The 21,757-nt window shown below is 37.2% G+C and overlaps 1 protein-coding gene across 1 annotated transcript; it reads right to left on the bottom strand.

The window, feature by feature from the left end:
- Window positions 1–10,988: 10,988 nt before the first annotated feature.
- On the bottom strand, window positions 10,989–19,503 carry LOC114356558 (juvenile hormone esterase-like). Its single transcript, XM_028309768.1, has 6 exons — window positions 19,448–19,503; window positions 15,249–15,412; window positions 13,821–14,122; window positions 13,190–13,402; window positions 11,984–12,799; window positions 10,989–11,327 (listed from the first exon to the last, which is right to left on the bottom strand). Exons 1-6 carry the CDS (start codon window positions 19,494–19,496, stop codon window positions 11,150–11,152), a joined length of 1,722 nt encoding a protein of 573 aa, XP_028165569.1. The 5' UTR covers window positions 19,497–19,503; the 3' UTR covers window positions 10,989–11,149.
- Between the last annotated feature and the right edge of the window lie 2,254 nt (window positions 19,504–21,757).

Raw genomic sequence — 21,757 nt, 5'->3', positions numbered from 1 at the left:
GTTTGTTATCACACCTGAAGCTAAGTGAAAGTGACCTACTCGTACTTTGCAAAAAATATATAGTTACCTGACTAATGCCCGTTTTCACCATCAATCCCTAATTTTTAAGTCACCCCTATGGAAACAAAATGCCTGTTAAGTTTTACCATAGGGGTAACTTAAAAATAAGGGATTGATGGGGAAAACGGGCATAATTCTACTTTTATTACCTACGGCTGCAATGGTCAGTTTTGTTTGGCCCTCAATCAAACTCAAACAGTGAGGGTTGGTTAGGTGTACTACCTCACTACTAGATATTTCATAAGGTTTTTAATTGTGTAAATTAGAGCTATGCCTATATAGGAATAAATAAATAAATAAATAAATAGAGCTCATTGGTTAACTTGGTCCCCTGAGCAAGAAAAAGCGAGTTTGAACTTCGAGTCCCATCTGAAAAAAAAAAACAGAAACAGACAGCCTTATTGTAATACCTACTACCTACATGTAGCTTAAAACTAAGGCTGAGTTGCACCACCTAACTTTGACCGAAACTATAATGATAACCGGTGTTTTTTGTATAGAGTTTGACAAATTTTTGACATTTGTCAAATTTAAAGGAAGATGGTGCAACCCAGCCTAATTAAATACATTGGCCTTTAAAGTTTCTAAAGCTATAAAGCTGTCTATGTTGATAGGGAGACAGACGTGAAAAATAATTCACGATGATCTAAAACTATTTGAATGAAGTTGCAGACATATTTATTTAATTTTAGGTACAAAAGCTCTGCTCTTTGCTCTACCAAGCATAATTTGCAACCACCTTTAAAACGAATGTGTCTGTGGGATTGTTTAATAATTTTGGGCTTGGTTATGGTAACTGTAAAACCAGTTTTGAATCAGACGAAAAGCTACATTCTGGATATTTTTGCATGAATGTGAATAGACACAAACAATAATATGAGTTAAAGAATGGCTGGCTGACATGAATGTCTATATTAGAAAAGACACGGGTCTTAACGCGACATTTATAAATTAGTTACGAGTACATTATGTACTTACGGCTTGACGTTTCGGCTGCTATGCTGCAGCCGTGGTCACAAGCAGACTGTCTATATTTTAAAGACTTTATTTATCCTATTTTAAATCGGATAAAAAAGTCGAGTAAGCGAGAAATAATTATTCGCACATCAGGCAGGCCTCCAACCCAAGCATTGGTACTACTTAGTCAGCGTGGGGAGTGTACTACATCAAATCCTCCATTTGCATCTAAGTAGTACCATGCATCTTTACCTTTGCATATTAGAAATGGTCCTGCTCCTGCAGTGGAGATCTTATAATCTTTCTATTTATTTATTTATTTATTTATTTATTTATATTAGGGAAACAAACAATTTTGATATACAGACAAATAATCACACAAAAAATAGGACAGAAATCAGCAAAGTTTCCACAGTTAAAATTAATAATAATTCTATAATTATGATACGAGGCAATGATCAAGGTTATTTAGCATCAACACAGACTTGCTAGCGCCGCTTTTCCTTCGACTTACAAATCGAGCGAACAACGAAAAAGTAAACAACGTGTGCCTAAACAAAAATCGACCAGAGAATCACCACACGGTTAATGATGACTCGTAGAAAGTATAACAAGCAAAAAACTTACCGTAAATTATTAAAATTCCCCTAAATACGAGTCTAAGTGTAAACTTTACTATGGCCAATAGAAACGAGGCCAAACATTTGTATTTTTGTTGTGATAAAAATGCACAGACCAAATACGAAATTAGGTGCAGTTCACTGTGAATCAGCAACATGGTTTGGATGACAATGCTAAGGTGCAATCCACACAGGGATTTAGTGAAAGGTGTAGTTTGTTTAGAAAAAAATCTAAGGTTAAAATTCATCATTAAAATCGAGCCACAATTATTTTTTTCAGATGGGAAAATAAATTAGTTTTTCCGGAAAACGATTTCTCAAATTTTTACGCCTTGCCGAATGTTATAAAGCAAAAAGATTATAGTGTGTCCGGGCATGTAGTGATCAAACTTTAAAGGCGTAATCTATGGACAATTTTATCGATGAAAATACTTCAAATCCCAAATTTGGGGGGGCTTGACCCATTTCTCGCAAAATTACAAGGATTTAAGTTTTTAATTTTTAGTTTTCACCTCTTCCTTCAAAAACAAGTGAAAGCGTAACACTAATAAGTAAATATTTTATATCATGCGATAGCCAATAAAATTATCTATTAGTAGAAGTAAAAAACAGACACAAGTTTCATACATTTTAAGGGAGTAAGAATGGATTTAATTGGAAAAAAATCATGAATTTTTTCATTTCTTTTTCAGTTATTTGCCAACCCAAGGAAAACCAGGTCGTTAAAGTATGTTTTATTTGCATTGTATTATTAATATTTGAGCTATTCTACAAAACGAATGTAAATTTATTAGTCTACGTCTATTAGTTTCGACATTATTGTTAAACAAAGATACCCCTTTCCGGCGGTTCCATAGCGCTGTTAACATGCGAAAATGCACTGCCTGAAAGAATCACACAACCTATTCCGACTACATGACTAGCCGCGCTACACAAAGACTGAGTAATTTTTATGTAAATAAAATCTTACGAGCAGAAAACTCCAGTGGAAAATAAAAACGCGTTAAGTTTTTCCTGCACTAACGTGATAGTTCTACCGGCAATCAATAGATGGCGCTGTGCTCCTTTAAATCGCGATATCATTTGATTTATTGGCCATACATAAATATCGGATATTAGAAACGTTACATTGAAGAGATTAAAGATTAAAAAGACACGAATTTTTGAAGACGTGTCGCTTGCAAATACTGTAGCAAGGATACGTTAATCTATATATATAAAAAGAGGTGGCAAAAGCAATGGCAAACAAACCACAATCAATAGTATTCGGTTGTCGCTGAACACTTGGAAACTGAATACATGACTCCGATAGATACGGAAACAAGGCTTTTACATATATTTTTTGCGATTTTCCTAGAACACCAACAAGACTATCGTACACACGCAGTATTCCATTAATGTAATAAATACAACTCCAGTGCCCCACTAATCCCACGTCACCGTCATAAATTACTTGAAGGTGCGTCTCATTTTTAGGTACAGGTTCAATCAGTTCAGGGTGTTGAAATAATTCTAGCTCACGCGGTCTAAATGATGTGCACCGAAGTAACTTTTCATGAAATGCGCGAACCACATCATCTTCGATATAGTTATTATAATTCAGAATGTAGGAAAACGTATTATCTAAAGTATCCATTGTTAGATGATATACAATAAGCTTTAGAAATTTTAAAAACCTGCTACGAAACACTAAAATTTGCACCAAAAACAAAGGAATTTATATTATTGGGGGATTTATTAGTACGTGACCGGTTTAATAGCACCTATTAAACCAGTATACCTACTTACTTATATAAAAATGAAACCCGTTTCGCGTTGTCACGGCATCACGTGTGAACGGCTGAACCGATTTCGATAATTCTTTTTTTTAAATGTTTGTGGAAGTCCAAGGATGGTTCTTACGGAAAAAAATATTAAGAAAATCTCTACGCTAAGGCGGTACGAAGTTCGCCGGGTCAGCTAGTTAGGTATAAAGGGTGGAATTTTGTAGTACCACCTGGAGGGAAAGTGCTCTTAAAATTGAATGTAGACATTTTTTCTCAAAGAAAACATTCCTTTATTTTTGAAAAGAAATAGAACTGCATTCAAAGATTTCCAAAAATTTGCTTGCCTAACCCGGGCATGGAACTAACTAAAATCTGTTAAAAATTACACCCTGTATTTTTATTGCATCGATCGTTAGGGATAGGTAAGTATAAGGATGAAAATAATCTCTCTAACAAACTTGATAAACCAAATGAAAGGAAAACCATGAAATCTTAAATTATTTTTATTACACACAGAAAATTGTATGGTATGATGGTAATGAATTCTCGAATATTTTTCGAAAATCTTTGAATGCAGTTCTCTTTCTTTTAAAAAATAAAGGAATGTTTTCTTTCAGTAAAATGTTCTATCTACAGTATTAAGAGTACTTTTCCTCCAGGTGGCATTACAAAATTCCACCCTGTATTAAATACTAGCGACTGCCCACAACGCGTGCGATGGCGATGGCGATCCTACTGATTTCTACTGATCGCCATCGCAGATTGCACGCGTTGGTTTGGCCGATCCTTTATTCCGTAACTATGACGTTAACCGGTGTTTTGTGTATGGAGTTTAACAGATTTTTGATATTACTTAGGCTGAGTTCCACCACCTAAATGCCAGTAACTATAACGATAACCGGTGGTTTTTGTATGGAGTTTGACAGATTTTTGACGTTTGTTAAAGTTAAGGTAAGATGGTGCAACCCTGCCTTAGTCTGTCAGGGAATAACCGGGATATAAACTAACTACTTTGGCCGTCATTTGGCTGAATGAACAAACGTAGTATTTTTTATGTGACAGGAGGCAAACGAGCAAACGGATCACCTGTTTTTTTTCGTCAGGAAATGCATGAAATTGCATACCCACTGGCCCGGGGGAACCAGTGGGTTATGTGAGGCTCTCCCTGCCAGATGGGCAGGGCCTACTCACTAAAACCTGACGGTGTCCTCCCGAAGTCTTTGGGACGGAGCTGCGAGTTATTGTCCGAGCTAGACGGCCTGTGGGCTGAGTGTGAGTTTACAAAAAACGTGCTCACTAGTAGCGCGTTTAAGAATGTGTGAAAAATTTAGTTCTTGAACATTTCCGGCTAGGGGCGCTGTACAATCAATCATACATTTAATGTCATTTTTTGTAAATCCACACTAGGCCCTCTGATGGTAAGTGATCACCGTCGCCCATGGACACATTGGACACCCGCAATCCCAGGGGAATTACAGGTGTGTTGCCGGCTTTTAAGAACAAACAAACGTATGTAGTTAGTTCGTAGGCGTTCCGTAGAAAGTTTATATGTAGGAATGACATGTAGAGTTACGAGTAGTTCTTAGTTTTCTAACAATTTTCATACTATCAAGTACAGTCGCCAACTGCAGAAAATTTTCTTCGAAAACAGCATTTCTTACAACTGTAAAAGATGTAACAGAATTTGGCTTGATATGCTAGTGCCCTATTCCGGCCTTAGTACCGGAATTGGAAAGCTACTATGTATAAAATTATTAGTTTTTTGTAGTTACATCATTACCCTCACTTTCATACGCAAATGTTTTTTGCTTTAAGTGCAGGTACCGTTGTCACAGTGAAAGGTACAGTAATATTTTTAAGATAGAGTTAAAATTATTGCAGTTAAGTTGAAAATCGTGTGTATTTCCAGAATACTGACTTGTTGAGTGTACTAATTGAACCAATTACTTAAAGATGAGATGTTATGATGAAAAATTTCTTGTATTTATAATAATTATTGTTTCTCTCTCTGCACTTACCTACATGAACAAATGAGCACGTCGTACGCAGATTTAATTGAAAATAAATACTTCTTGTTCCTTGATTGTGTTTGTGTTGCTACAGCAAAAATAAACAAAAATAAATATTTGTATGCTGCCGTCTCCAAAGTTAAAAGTATTTTTTTAAGAAATGTCATTAAAAAGTATTGGATCAAGTCCCGAATTTGTAAACTCAAAGACTACCTAATTCAAATTCAAATTTTTATTCCATATTAAGTGTTTACAATTGGGTCATAATCTAAACAATAAGTTTGGCTAACCCTTTTCCTAACATTCTGTATTTATTTATATTATTAGGATAAATAATGTATTTTTTTTCGGTCGGTATTTAAAATATTTGATATTATTTACAACAATGCAACACAAAATGCTTATACAACTTTGGTTTACTACCGCCAAAACGCTAACGGTCGGCTGAGCGTTATAATAACCAAAAATACAACCTTACAAAATTTTTCAATAGCTTTTTTCTCTGTTTTACTTATTTATCATCCCATGTGTGCGAGTAAGACGTAAGGAGTACATCTATTACGAAATAATTTCGCAGAATATGTACTCGGTTATTAGTTTATTAATTAGTAACATTTTAGAGCGTGACTTACATGCTCTATGAATATTTATAATAGAAAGTTAGTAATTTGGAGCATAACGTAGATTTCCGGAACATTATTAATTTAGGAGCACCTACAGTCGAATTGGTTTCCTATGAAATAAGGATTTGTTACAATCGTAACACTTGTACCATTATTTTTGTTTATACAGGGTGTCCCAAAAAGCAGTGTCACGCCGAAGCCCAGAGGTAGAGCATCATTAGGGCTTGTCATTGTTTATCTCATTCAAAAGAACTGATTTTTTTATGAGAATTAGTTAGGTTTAACATACCTTAAAAAATGAAATTTGACATTTCAATCTAACCGCGCTATGGTACATACATATCAATAATTTCCTTCTCCTGTAAAATCTGCTTACCCGGCACTTTCGAAGTTTCAAGTATGCGTTTAACCGTTAAGTAAAGTTAGCCGCATCTGTCAGTGGAAAGTTCCAACAAGTCAAAGGAAATCCTCAGGTTACAAGATGCACTTGCAGTCTAAAATAACACGTGGGATATAAACCATAGAATTGTCAAGCACTACCACACAAGTTCTTCAAAAACATTTCATGCTACCCTGAAAGCCGAGATACTCTTGAATTTTACAGCTAATTCGATTTGACTGATTCACAAATTCACACAAACCGTCTGAAATCAATAAACTGATGACGTCATATTTATGGGACAAAATTCATGGGAGAGTTGTGTTTTCATGATCAAAGATGAGAATCAGTGTCTACTTACTGTAAAGGTGATTATTCACATTTTGCAGAGTAAAAATTTACACGTAACTTTTTAAATCTGGCTCTAAATGTTGTGTGTCGGCTCCATACCTATGTTAAACACAAGTAATTTTCACATAGTAACTAACGCTCTTAGTGTGGGCACTTGTGAAATAGACCTAATAAATCTAGAAAAAGCTGAATTAAAAAACTTATTTTTTGTAAGTAGGCTTTCAAAAAACGCTTTTACACGTCACAAATGTAGCGCTGTTAGTCTGGTGAATTACTGTCAAAGCACATAGACCCCATGTTTTGAATGGAATATTCCTTGCACCTTCTCGGATTGAATTATCAAAGCCATCGAGGGGACGGAAAACTACCTTAGGGTCGTATTCCATCAATATGTGAGGAGTAGAGAGAATAACAATTCTTCGTATACTGTTTGTTTGTCGTAAAATGCAATTAAGGGGCAAATATCTGAACATTTGGGCTCCCCAGCTTGTCTGATCATTTGTGGTGATAAATAAATCTCTTTCGTCTTGGAGATTCTGGGGTTTGATTCTCTTAGAGGGTCTTATAGAAGACGGCTCATCAAAGTAACCACTGCGGCATCTTACGCAGTCGTAAAAGTGCTATTTTGTAGACAAAAAATGTTCTTATGTAGGTACTGTCGACTGTACATTAGTAAAAAAAAATATAATTATTTTCTTCAAAAGTTAGGCAATTAACAGTTGGTCAAAAGCAAGCTTAACTCTAGGATAATATTTCCCAGTCCTGTTAATCGTTTTAGTAGGAAGCCAGCTTAATGCAGGCTGTTTGATGACGACGATCATCGCTGCGCACGCGCAAATCGTTGCGGTAGAAAGTGCGGTCGCTGCAGTGAATAGGCTTTTGTGCCGTGGCAGGTGCCGTTAGTTTGTAGGGCTGTCTCTTGGCAATTCAATTATCTTTAACTTTTTTTTATGCATAACAAAGCAGATATTTGACCACAATCGCACCTGATGTTAAGTGGGATGCAGTGTAGGATGGTACATATCTGCCCTGTATAACACTATAAATGAAAAAGTTTGTGAGGTTGTAGCTATTAGATATTTGTTATTTTTTATGTGAAAGCTGTTGGTCGTGTGTTCACAAAACTTTATAATGTTACAGATCATTCTACATTATAACATACATAATTAAATAGATGGGTTGGTTTTTACTGAAATATACGTAGACGAAGTTACGATAGTCATTATTGGTGAAAATGAAAAAGTTTTTTTACGAAGATTCCGCAGTCTGAGAGGAGTCTGTCGTGAAGTGGTTTAATTCGAAAATAAGCCACACCAAATGCACTAGTAATACTATGAATTTTCGTATAGAAATATGAAGGAAGAAATTGTGGATTCTTAAATTTTTCTCCCTTAAAAATGTGACTTAAGATTTCTCAGCCTTCTTGCATATTTTGCGGTGTCCCGAAAACAGGCAAACTATACTGCCGTGCTAGCGATATCAGCAGTGATTCCAATATTTTGCTCTTAAAAATCCTCATGTTAGCTTAAATCTGAAATATACAGAGTGGAAACGATAAGTGATCTCACTCGATTATTTCCAAACTATACAAGATATTGAAAAACTGGTTATTTGGTTAACTGGTATGCAGGCCGGAAACATTGAATTTTCGGATAGTTTCAGTTTATTCTGTAACCTATTATTGGTACCGTTTAAAAGAGCATAACGTAGATTTGTCTCGTCAAGCACTTTCAGGATCAGTAACCAGTTTTTCGATATCTTGTATAGTTTAGAAATAATCGAGTGAGATCACTTATCGTTTCCACAATTATAGTTTTGCCAAAAATGGAGCTACTGCTGACATCGCTAGCACGGCGCAGTATATTGAAACTATTCTTTTAGGCCATCCCTAAGTATGCATATTACATCCACCATTATCAGACCTCAGTTGAACCATTACCACCATCATTGTTGACGGTTAATGCCAAGTAAAAGATGACTGAAGAGGGTCTTCCTCGCTGGTCGATCATTGCAAGAATGGCACTTATATTTTGACGAGTAGAAGCTTCTTGAAGACTTTCTAGAATTTACAGTTACTACACTCTGGTGAATATACACAATGTTAAGGACGGGCAGTTTTATAATTCAAGGCTTGCCGGGAAAGACGGTAGAAAACACTATTACACCAATTATTACACTACATAATGTGTGAAAATAGTTAATGTTTTAAAATATTATAGCTTTTGCCCGCGTCTTCACCCGCGTGAAATTTGACATGCAACAAATAATTTGAATTTGAATTTGAAATTTAGGCCCAGTTTTTTGATTCATAGTTAAAATAACAAATTGTTAAATTTTGCTACTAATGGTTAAATATTAACAAAATGTTAACTAATAGTTAAAAAATGTACTAAAAGTCAAGCTAACCATTGTTCGAAAAACATTTTTTTCTGTTATTCAACCACTTGTCATTTGACATCTGTCAAATTTGACCATTGGTTATTTTAACTACGAATCAAAAAACCGGGCCTTAGTCTGTCACAGATCGTCATAAATTGTAACCTATATGTTATTCTGGGTTATAAACACTAATACTGTAAAGTTTCATCAAAATCCGTTTAGTAGTTTTTGCGTGAAAGAGTAACAAACATCCAGCCATCCAAACTTTCGCATTTATAATATTAGTTGAATTGAAATAAATTACGTTTTCTAATCAAACCAGAATTAAAAATAAATTAGCGATTTCTATTGTTGTGATGACAATTATTAAATAAAGAGTTCACAGAGGTTAAACGACGCAAAATCTTTTCGGCCTAAATACCGCAGTGCCTGAAGACTAAGGTCTACAGCCAATGTGTGTTACCAGTGATGACTTATGGTTCGGAAACGTGGCCTCTCACTATAGGCCTTATACAGAAGCTCAAATTGCACAGCGTGCTATGGAGAGGGCTACGAGATCGAATCAGAAATGAGGAGATCCGTAAACGAACTAAAGTCGCTGACATATACTAGCCCGACGGATACAAGCTGAAATGGCAATGGGCAGGGCACATAGTACGCAGAACTGACGGCCGATGGGGCAGCAAGGTTCTGGGGTGACATGCAATAAATAATTTGAATTTGAATTTGGAGTGAAGGCCGCGTACCGGAAAACGCAGTGTGGGACGTCCACCTACAAGGTGGACCGATAACATCATAAAGGTAGCAGGAAGGCGCTGGACGCAGGTCGCTAGCAACCAGGCAACATGGAAAGCATTGGGGGGGCCTATGTTCAGCAGTGGGCGTCCTATGGCTGAGATGATGATGACGATGATGACTTACACTTGCAAGGGATATTTGCCGATTTAGCTGCTCTTTAAAACTCAGCGATATGGGTTTCAGAATCAGCGTCTCGTATAAAACTTACTGGCCGACTAGCTAATTCACTTACGCATGCGGCATGACGCGTCATTGTGCAGGCACAGTGCAGGTGTGAGTGTTGTGCGACGAAGTGCGGGTTCGTTCAATCAAAACTTCGCTTGTTTTGCATCCATGTTGCATTCAATAGATATTTTGGTTTATGATTTTATGATAAAATTTTTGGGGTAAAAATATTCGAAAAAACCGGATTTCGAAGTAAAAATCCGGATTTTTCAGATATTTTCGAATTTCGAATAATCCGGATTGCAATCTCTAGTTACAATAACCCAACTTGCAGTGGTTAATTAAATTTAAGAATGAGGAAATTAAAATGCATTTATTTTTGCATTGATGCGCTGACTCGTTGATGTCTTTTGTATAGTGGCATTCTAAAACAATATAATTATGCACTTTTTATACAATTATTAAAAAAAAGTCGTCAAATTTTGATAGAATTACTTTAATTATTCTCTCGAATGTAATAATAAAACTTATTTCAATTGGATAATAATGTAGTTTATGTTGTAGGGATAAGAAGGATGAAGATGGGTGGATGAAAATGAGATTAAATAAATAAATTAGCTTTATTCCATTTTATGATTTCTTTCAAGTTAGGTTTATAATTTATGATTTCTATTTATCAAATCTGATTGTTACTATTTATGTTACGACTAGCGGCCGCCCGCGACTTCGTAGGCGTGGATCCCGTTTACCCCCTTAGGGGTGGATTTTCATAAAATCCTTTCTTAGCGGATGCCTACGTCATAACATCTACCTGCATGCCAAATTTCAGCCCGGTCCTGGACGGATGTGGTTTGGGCTGTGCGTTAATAGATCACTGTGTCAGTTAGTCAGTTAGTCACCTTTGAGTTATACATATTATATTTAGATGATACTTAATAATCTAAGTAATAAATGTACCTAATAAGGGTCACTATGCCCAAAATAGGGACAGACAGCAGAAAGCGACTTTATACATGTATGTATTGCTATAGATGTTGCACTCTCATAACCCTCGACCAAGTTTATATTGTATATCGTAAAACCGCTTCTTCGCTTTCAGGTAAGGCGATGGTGTCTTAGCGTTGTACAGCATCGGTACTTCGATGCTCTCGTGCCGCAGCCGTTTGCCAGCCTCCGGCCATTTTGGCAGCCCATAGTCTTCTTCCAGCGGTGTTGGGTCTCTGCAAACGAAATGAAGAGTAGGTAAGTGCTATAAGACCTTTCGCATAACTACTTTTATGCAAACTTAAGGGTCACAGACGTCATGTCAGGATGTTTGTGAAGATGAAAAAACTAGTCGTGGGAGGGCATTTGCAAATATTTTGAATATTTTGAGTTAAATAAAAGAACTCTATTTTTCTACTCGATAAAACTACATATGTGGGTTCTGGATACAGCATTGGTGTTCATACTAAAGACAACAGCACATCAAATTAGTCACTGGACTCACTGGTATCTTATTTACTTGTAAAAAGTGCTATGTTGCTGTTGACTGTACGAAATTTACATAAAGTCAAAACTGTGTTTTAAATCCCTATTTACAATGAAGTTGTGGTCTTGAATGTCATAAATATCGAGCCCTGGGGCCCTATAATGTATTTTTTTTAAAGATTATTAGTAATTTGTTATTACACTAATTACTATTATACTCCCGTCAGTTCCTCGTACTAAGCTAAATATGCTTGTATCACGAGTGAGCTCACCACAATAGTCGAGCGGCGGCGGGGACCGAACCCGCGTTCCCCGGATCACGAGTCGGCGAGTCCGACCCCTTCACCGTTCGGCTATCGTGGCGTATAAAAGAACTGTTTTTTTTTAAATTAAACAAGTCTCTTACCCAGTGATCACGAAATCGCTGATCAATCTTGTCATAAATTCCCTCATCATCGAGTCCAAGTCATCCTGCCTTAGTTCATTGACCACCATCGGCCCTTGGAATGAATTTACCCTGAAGAAGTACGTGATATCCTCCAAATGCCCTGCTCCGGGGAAGTCCTCCCTCATTACCTCTTTAACAATACTCCTTATTCCATGGTACGAGAAGTCGTAATAGTATGTCGGGGCCGCCCGAGTTTTAATTCTCTTCTCTACTATTCTGTACACTGGGTATTTGTAAAATGAATCAGTGACAACATCCGCAAACGTGTCTAAAGTTATTATAGAGTTGTTGAAGTATTCGTTTAGGATATTCAATGTTAGTATTGGAACGGTTAGAGGATTTGACGAGAACAGCAGATTGGTTGGCACGATCAGTGGAGGCAGCAGCTTCGTCTTCGCTTCCAAGTTAACGCTTCTTAGCCTTGCCTTGTAAGTTTGTGATTCGTTATTTGTATACCCTAATAAAAGAGGACTGTTTTTGCCCCTGCCTTCATCTAGCAGATACTCGGGGTCTTTAAGCAGAATTGCCGTGAAGTTTTCTGTAGGAGTTTCTATGACTGGACAGAACGAAACTAATCCAAATTGGTCTAACAAAAAACGATTGGCGTCCAATATTCTGCTCATTGGTGCCGATATGAGTTGCTGGTGTATGATTTCTGGATCCTCCAAGATGTTAAGGCCCATATAGAGCAGGAAGATTTTCGCCATGAGTGCTGAGTAGAGAGGGGATACTGCTACGAAGTTGGCTATGGCGGTGCCACTTAGCGCCATCACTCTGTAAATGATTATAAGAGATACCTATAAGTATACTTATTAGAAAAAAGATTTTAGATTCTACAAGATACCAAAAGTTAGCGTCGACGTCTTGCCGTACGTCGGAAGTTAATAGATTACGAAAATGACGATTTCTACCGAAATCTTTTTGGAGATGGGTGGGTAATGGATATGTTACTCGAACTAAGCAAATAACTTCACCGGAAGAGCATAATGGTTTAATAAGTTAGGTTTTTTTTAACTAAAAATCTACGTTAAGTCAGTATTTTATAAATAAATTTAATATAAATCTGTTAAATGGTATTCAATTTATCAATATAAGATGAGAACAGCGTAAAATTAAACCAAAGTTTTAACTGCCCTACCACCGACAGTTCAAAAACAGACTTACTTGTTATAAAGTCTTTTACAAGCCGGTGATATGGACAGAATATGGGCCATCACCCCCCCAGCGCTTTGTCCCCCAATAGTAACGTTGCCGGGGTCCCCTCCAAAGAACCTGGCGTTCCTCTGAAGCCATACCAAGGCTGTTCTGGCATCCCTCAGTCCGTTGTTGCCCGGAATACTCTTGGAGTTTAGGGAGAGGTAGCCGAGGGCGTTCAGTCTGAAAGCAGAGTTGAAGTAGAACTGTTAAAATGAGAGCAAGCATTTGGCCGAGTTGCAAAATCTTACTTTAACTTTGACGTCAAAAATCTGTCAAACTCCATTCAAAAAGCACCGGTTAACGTTATTTTTATGGTTAGGTACAAAAAGGTGGTGCAACTCAGCTTTACAACTGTCAGTTCTAATAGTTAAACCTATGATTTTTTTAAACATAAACCATTTATCTTGTAAACTTTAATTAGACGAAGTCGCGGGCGTCTATAAGTGAAGATACAATACACAAAAATGGTCGCAATAACCATGAGTCAATTTACAAAAGTGCAAAAGACGAAAAAGTTAGTTTAAGACTCAGAGAAAAACAGGATAGTTTTTAACCGAACAAAACTAAGTAAACACTAATTTAAATAAATCAATCTCACCTATAATTAAACGTAACCAATATAATCCCTTTAGTCATCAAATACTCCGGGCCTTGTAGATCTGCGTCTCCCGACCCATAGGAGAACGATCCCCCATGGACCCACGCCAGAATGGGGAGGAGGGGCTTCTGGCTACCATCGGGCAAGGCCTGGATCGGGACATGGACATTGATCCTGATGCAGTCTTCCCCCATGGACCTTGGTTGGAGGAGGGGGCCGTAGATGACGTCCACTTGAGGACATATTGGGCCCGCCTCCCGGGCGTCGAAAATTCCATGGAATGGCTCAGGGGGTTGAAGTTCCTGCAAGGAATGGAAACAAAATATTTTTAATCTCAGTAAGGAACGGAAAAACCAATTGATTTCCTATGTTAGATAAAATTGGCCCTCACTCCGTACGCTCTGGCCAGACAGGATGGGGAGGCATGACGTTGAAATATTTTAGTACCTTAGTCGCCGTTATATTACGGCTTTACGTTGGCATCCACGGGAAGAGTGCGAGAGTTCCTTTGGTTTTATGTAGTAAATAATCAAAGTTATAAGTAGGATTACTCCATTTTGCCTTATGTTTTATACGTAGCAATACTTTTAGCCGCTTATAAAGAGCCTCTGTTTAAACATCAGGAGTTTGCTTCATGATTGTAAAATCATAGATTACATAATTATTATTATCATCAAAACGACCTTGCAACACTTAGTAGGTACTTACAGGTAGCAATGTACCTTCAAAAAGGGTATGACGATTGTGAAAATTATTTAAAAACCTTGAAAAATTCATTGTTAACATTACATTGCGAGTCAGACAGAACACGTTTGGTGGAAATAGGTAGGTACTTGTAGCGTGGAATAAAGTTTAGTTAATGTTTTCTATGACGTACATCGTCAGATTTTCTAGAAGTGGTCTCTGAACCATGGTCAAGATCTTTTTTCCAGGAATATGAAAGGATTCATAGTACAAAGAAATCAAATAATTATTATTACTGAAGGGATTGCTACCATGTGCCTTAATTTCCAATTTCCCATATTTCGGCACTGTTGCAAGCGGCATAATTTCAGCAGTAGAAACCTGTGTGGCTGAAAATTTTAGCCATTTAATGATAACGATGATGATGGCATTAAGAATTACCTTCTTCTTCTTGTCGTGTCGACAACAAACCTACACAGCGTCAGCCCAAAACTCTGTCACAAGAATGGCGTTGTCAGTAGCCTTCATTAAATCTTCCTGCGTGCAGTTGTTTGGGCACGCAAGGCCAGGCCATATCATGTGCTTCGTCGACTTAGGAACAAAACCACGCTTGCACTCTAAGTTTGAGCCATCCAAGAATCCCCACCTGAACAGTTGTCCTTACTACGGTCGACCTGCGTCCAAAATCTATTTAAAGATTTCCAGGTAGGCCAGGGGAGCTCATTAATTATCATGATGAATTACCTGAAATCGCAACTTCCCCAAGGGTTGTTTAGCATAAGGGATGCCTCTGAAACTGGCGTAGTAGTCCCCATTAGTTGCTAGTCTCCTCCTTCCGCAGACGTAGCCCGACTCGGTCTTGGCCGTGACGTCGCACTCAGATGGCTGGATGGTACCGGTCACCCATCCTTGAATGTTAGGAATAAAGAAGATAAATTAGGGTCTCGATGCGTAGGGCAACCTTAAAGAGTTGACTCTTGAGACTAGCAGATATCAGGGCACAGATACAGATATTTATTGCATCACTAATAATGTTACATTCTGTACATAAGGCGTAAGAGTAGGCGCACACCGATGATTTTTCGTCGGCCGATAGTTTAGTCGGGCACAGAATAATAATAAGTACTGTAAAGGTAACAGATCATTATGGACCCTGTCGGGCATTAAAATTAGAAGAGAGGAGGATCTACTTACATACTTACTTATTATTGACAAACTATTTAAAACATCATTATCATCATCGTCATTATCATCAGTCAGTGAACTAGGTACTAAGCCGAAATATAAAGTAATTTTAACGATACCTACGCAGCTACGTCACGTCACAAATGTGACAGTTTTGTAACGTGACGTAGTTATCCTTAAAATAACTCTAGAAAACTATAAACAAAACGCCGCGTAGTGAATCGATTTCGGAAATACAACTTTTTTTTATCCACAACGAGGAAGCTCTTGGCCAGCATCTCACTTGACGGAAAGTGATGATCAGGCCGAAGGTGGAAACGAGCTTCACCCGGAATCCTTAACTACAACTGAAAGTATCCTGCTGAAAGGATCTTCCAAACAGTTACATTTGTTACTATGTTTAGGACCCCTGATTGATCTAACTAGCTTACGTATTTTCAACCGNTCTGTCTGTCTGTCTGTTACGCTTTCCCGCTTAAACCTCGCAACCGATTTTGATGAAATTTGGCATAGAGATAGTTTGAGTCCCGGGAAAGAACATAGGATAGTTTTTATCCCGGTTTTTGAAACAGGGACGCGCGCGATAAAGTTTTTCTGTGACAGACAAAATTCCACGCGGGCGAAGCCGCGGGCGGAAAGCTAGTACGCAATATTTTTAATTTTTAGTTTTTTTTTGTGTTCACGCATTTGAAGTCGGTTTTATTTTTTTTTAAAGTTATCTTGAATAGGTATACGCTTAATCACGCTATAAAATGATACTATAATTATTCTAAAATACTATGTAGCTATTAGGTAACTAGCGTAAATCTATTATTAAATCAATTTTACGGTCAGCTGTCGATGAATTTGATCGGTTTCCTTGGATTTGACACTTGGCTCATTATTTTAAATAGCGAAATCAGTTATAGGTATTTAGCCTATTAAGACCTAGGTTTGAATTATTATTTGCATCATCTAAAAGCAATTAAAAACAATAACAACAAGCCAAACCAATAATTAAATTAAAACGACTATGTGTCACCGAAAGGGCATCTACTTGCATTTAATAATTATTTTCGTACCTAGCAGACGCGAGACGAGGTGACGAAAATCGGCAAGACTTGGAGCGAGATCAAACGCGAAGCTCAAGACCGAACGCGGTGGAGGACTATTGTGGACGCCCTCTGCCCCATCTAGGGGACATAGGACATTAATTCAAGTAAGTCAATTATTTTCATTTAATTAGGAGATTTCTCATAAGAAGGCTCAAGGTCACCCAAAGGGCGATGGAGCGGGCTATGCTCGGAGTTTCCTTGCGTGATCGAATCAAAAATGAGGAGATCCGCAGGAGAACCAAAGTAACATAGCTCGCAGAATTTCTAAAATCAAGACAGTGGCAGTGGACGGGGCTCAGTAGGGCTCGTAGAGACGATGGCCGTTGGGGCAGGAATGTTCTCGAGTGGCGACCACGGGCTGGAAGACGTAGCGTGGGCAGGCCTCCTACTAGGTGGACCGACGATCTGGTAAAGGTCTCGGGTAGAGACTGGATGCAGGCAGCGCAGGACCGTTCATTGTGGAAAACCTTGGGGGAGGCCTTTGTCCAGCAGTGGACGTCATTTGGCTGAGACAAACGCACGAACGAATTAGGAGTATTACTTAGTTTGTTAATATCATATACAAGGTATTAATGATGATTCATAGCAAGTTAAGGAGCTACAATTTTCTATGTAAATAAAGCAACCCAAATTATATTAACCTCGACTGGTATTTAGACTATTGATTAATAGAATCTCCACCTTCTTGCCTCATTTAAACGTCTCAATCTTGTAAACAACAAGGAAGGCTAACATTGACATTAAATTGACCATGTCCTTGTGTTCTGTTGTACGAAATTTTTTTTTATTGCAGTGTTAAAATCTGATTTATGATCTAACTAAGGCTGAGTTGCACCAATTTATTTTAACCTTAAACTGTAACAATAATTGGTGTTTTTGTAGAGTTTGACAGAGTTTTGACTTCTGTAAAAGTAAGATCCGTAAACGAACTAAAGTCGCTGACATAGTCCGACGGATTAGCAAGCTGAAGTGGCAATGGGCAGGGCACATAGTATGCAGAACTGATGGCCAATGGGGCAGCAAGGTTATGGAGTGGAGGCCGCGTACCGGAAAACGCAGCGTGAGACGTCCACCCACAAGGTGGACCGACGACATCATAAAGGTAGCAGGAAAGCGCTGGAAGCAGGTCGCTACCAACCGGGAAGCATGGAAAGCATTGGGGGAGGCATATATTCAGCATTGGACGTCCTATGGCTGAGATGATGATGATGATGATGAAAAGTAAGGTGGTGCAACCCAGGGTTTAAGTCCTATATTTAGTGACAGACCGTTTCGTGGAAAAAAGATAACTATGCTCGTATCTTATTATTGAGAAATGGTTAAATACCTTCTTTTGGCGCTAACGATAATATACTAATAAGAATTAAGTTGTTTATTACCCTTCACAAAGGTTACCCTATCAATACATGTTTTGCTTTTTGAACATACATTCTTAACCATTACTCGTAACTCTAGCTTCTAAGTAATAAGGTCCTATAAAATCTACGTTTAAATACTCATATAGAGACCGGATAGTATGCATTTGCATATTTGCATTATGCATTTAAATATTAAAGTCATCTCTAGCAGTATTAGCATATTTTACCTAAAATCTAGTGAAGATTAATACACATCTTCACTACATTTTACAATATTTTTCCGAGTGTGCGTCCCGAATGGCGAAAAAAGTGATAATATTTTGTACATTGAACAATACTTGATTTTACAAAAATAGTAAATTCTTAGTTTTCGTTCGTTCGTTCGTTTCAGCCAAATGACGTCCACTGCTGGACAAAGGCCAATAGTTTTAATGTCATGTAATGTTGTTTCATATTTTGCCAATTTTCGTGCATATTTTAAGGATTTTTTATGCATATTTCCATGCGTAAAAGCTTTTATATTGCATATACTCCGGTCTCTACATAGATAGTTGATTACAAATCAGTTTATACATTTTTATTGAAAGGGGACAATACAAATAAAGAAGGTATAAGAAAGGAAGGAAGGCGTAATCTAACAATCTTTTTTTTTTAGTATTTTACAATACTAATTTAGCACCGAGGTTTATACTCGTAATAAGTAGTTTGAGTTAAGATTTTTTAATTCATAAAAAACAAAAGATATTTTTTAAAATGATGGAAACGTGTTCGGTGCGTGGTACGACTTACGATTTTGGCGGGTCTTTCAGTTATGTTTATTTTTAATTACTTCAAAAAAGGCACAACCTGAAAAGGTCACACTAGGTCACCACACCATTTTGGACGGGAACAGCTGTGTGCTCCTAGCTGCTCCCGTCGCCCCCTGTCCTGGGGGGCCTGTAGGGCCCGCCGTGTAGGCAGGCAATCGCCGGTAGGGACTGTGGTAGTGAAGGATTTTTCCGGAATCCCACAGTTCCTTCCCACTTAAGGCGAATGACGGAGCACCGGGGTCTTTTTAGTGCGTATGCCTTCGTCCTGTGAGCCCTACATAACCTACCCTGTCCCCGCAGGGTAGGTATGCAATTCAATGCATTTTTTCCCCGACAAAAGAAAAGGTCACCACACCATCACCACCCGTTAAAATAAAAATTAAACAGTTATTTTTTTCACAGTCAAAACAGTCCATAACACATAGCACCTTTAACACGGCCTTGTGAAACTTGTTTAACTTCTCAACACCAGTTAAAAAATATAAAAATATTTTTACCGAATAATATTACGATCGTAGCGACCTCTGCCAGTGCTGTGGCCATCATAACTAAAGCTGAGCTGGCTGTTTAAGTGTAATGTCATTAAAAATCATTGGTAATGTAGAAAACAATACTAGGCATAGTTTTTGACCGCGGGTTTGCCCGCGTTACTTTCAGTATGTCATAGAAAGTCCCCTTATGTCCCCCTTTAAAAAACTGTCATATGTCTTTCCTGGGTTTCCCAACTATCTCTTTACCAAATTTTATCAAAATCGGTTCAGTACTCTTAAGCGTAAAAAGGTAATTGATAGACTGACACGTCGAGTTACTTTCGTATTTACAATAATAATGTGTGTAGGTATAATTTATATTATTGGGATCTAATGTGTTTTATAATAATGCAAAAGTGTATTTGGATTGTTGTTTTTGTTATTTTCGATTTTCACACAAAATGTAGATTATTGTTTGATTACATACCATTAAGCGAGAAACAAAATACTGATAATATAAAAGAAAATAATAATTAACACAAACCCGTATTCTGTTAGTTATTAATATTTTCAGAGTCGACGCTCAAAATATTAGGTAAGATATTTGGTTTTGAAAAGCATTTTGTTTTGTTTCGTTCACGAAAACATTTATTTACATATTTGTATTTTTTTCTTTGTTTCCATAAACATATTATAACTATTCATCGTATATGAATATGCAATAAACTTAAGGCGGGTTTTCCATCACAAGCGGAGCGAGTTACCTCGTAAAACAAAAATGTAACTATAGGCTGTTTCCACCAACAAAGCGTCGAGCGAAAATGACAAAAAGGACAGAAAGAGTAAAAATTAAAACACTCATCAATACTTCCGAACTCTTTCTTATGGAAAAGCAATTCTATTTTATGTAAATCGCTCACGTGCCCTTTTTAACAGATGACTAGCGATTAATCCCAATTTAACAGTTTTATAACCATAAAAGTTGGCTCAAGTGTTTAAGAAGAGACACTGGATCCTTCTAAAGACACATTTTTTGGGGTACGAACATTTCCTTTAATGAAATGAAGTTTAGAACTGGATTTTCAAATGATACCAATATTGGTGGGAAATGGGGATGCATACGCTTGAAAGTGTTTGTCGCGGGAAGTGCGATTTTTTGACGCCGAGTGTATAATGTTTCATGGACTGACCCAAGAGGTCACCTTTACCTCATGAACGTGTCAGAGGAAATCAGCAATGAGGTCGGGGTTTACCTCATGGACAGTGAACGTGTTAAGAAACTTACACCCTCGAGTAACCTTTTTTTTTGGCATAATATTATTTTGAAAAACTGTTTAATCGCTTAACTCTCCCATAAAAAAACATTCTTTAATGACGGACTATGACGTCTTTAGGTCGCAAATTCAGATGACTGACAATGTATTGATTTCCAAGCAATAAAAAACCATGAAAATGTCAAAAAAAAATCAAAACAAAAAAATCAAAACAAAACATCTAAATAATCATAAATCTTTATTATTTTCAACAATGGCGTAATATCCCAAATAATTGGAAAATCTTATTCAAGGTTTAGCCACAATCAAAAATGTTATTTCAGTATTAAACAATTAACTGTATCCGCATACATATACACTAATTGCATTCCTTCCTCTCGCAAATGTAGCGCGATTATGTATATTATAACAGTTCATCTAGCTGAATATTAGGGTGGTCCTTATTTTTCGACTTTTGAATTATCCCCGGGGCACTTTCTCATTCGATTATATATCTACCTCTAAATACGAAATTAGCCGTTTTGTTTTTTTTTTTTTGTTACGATTTAGAGGTCGCTACCAGCTGTCAAAATATTTACAAAAAGCTTTGAAGATCTCAAATCATGGTTTCATATTTTTTTTATTTAAGTGTTTATATCACATTTTACGTGCAAATGAACATCGCATAGATAGAATAGACAATCGCTTCTTGTCCCCTTCTCCCCTTAACCCCTCTTCTGTACCGACCATGGTACCGACGCGTCGAGATACTAACAAGTCAACTCTTATTATCTTAAAAATAATTGATTCAAATATGTACATTGTACATAATATCTTAGTTCATAGCAACAACAATAATTTTGTAATATTTTTATTTGACTTTGGCTAAAATTAAATGAATCTAACAAATACAGATTTTGTGTTTTTACTTAAAATTCAAACCTTGGTAGCGACCCCTAAATGTCTTTTAAAAATTAAAAAAAAATAATGAAAGACTTTCATATGGTATACAACGTGTCCCAAAATTCAAGGATAAGCCAGNTATAAGTTCTTTCAACAAACCCACTTTTCTTGTTAGCCCGTT

This window comes from Ostrinia furnacalis, unplaced genomic scaffold (assembly GCF_004193835.3).
Source record: "Ostrinia furnacalis isolate ACB-3 unplaced genomic scaffold, ASM419383v2 OfSCF2829, whole genome shotgun sequence".
Classification (NCBI taxonomy): Eukaryota; Metazoa; Arthropoda; class Insecta; order Lepidoptera; family Crambidae; genus Ostrinia; species Ostrinia furnacalis.
Note: the sequence above shows the minus strand (reverse complement) of the source record. Positions and strands in the feature narration are given on the sequence as shown.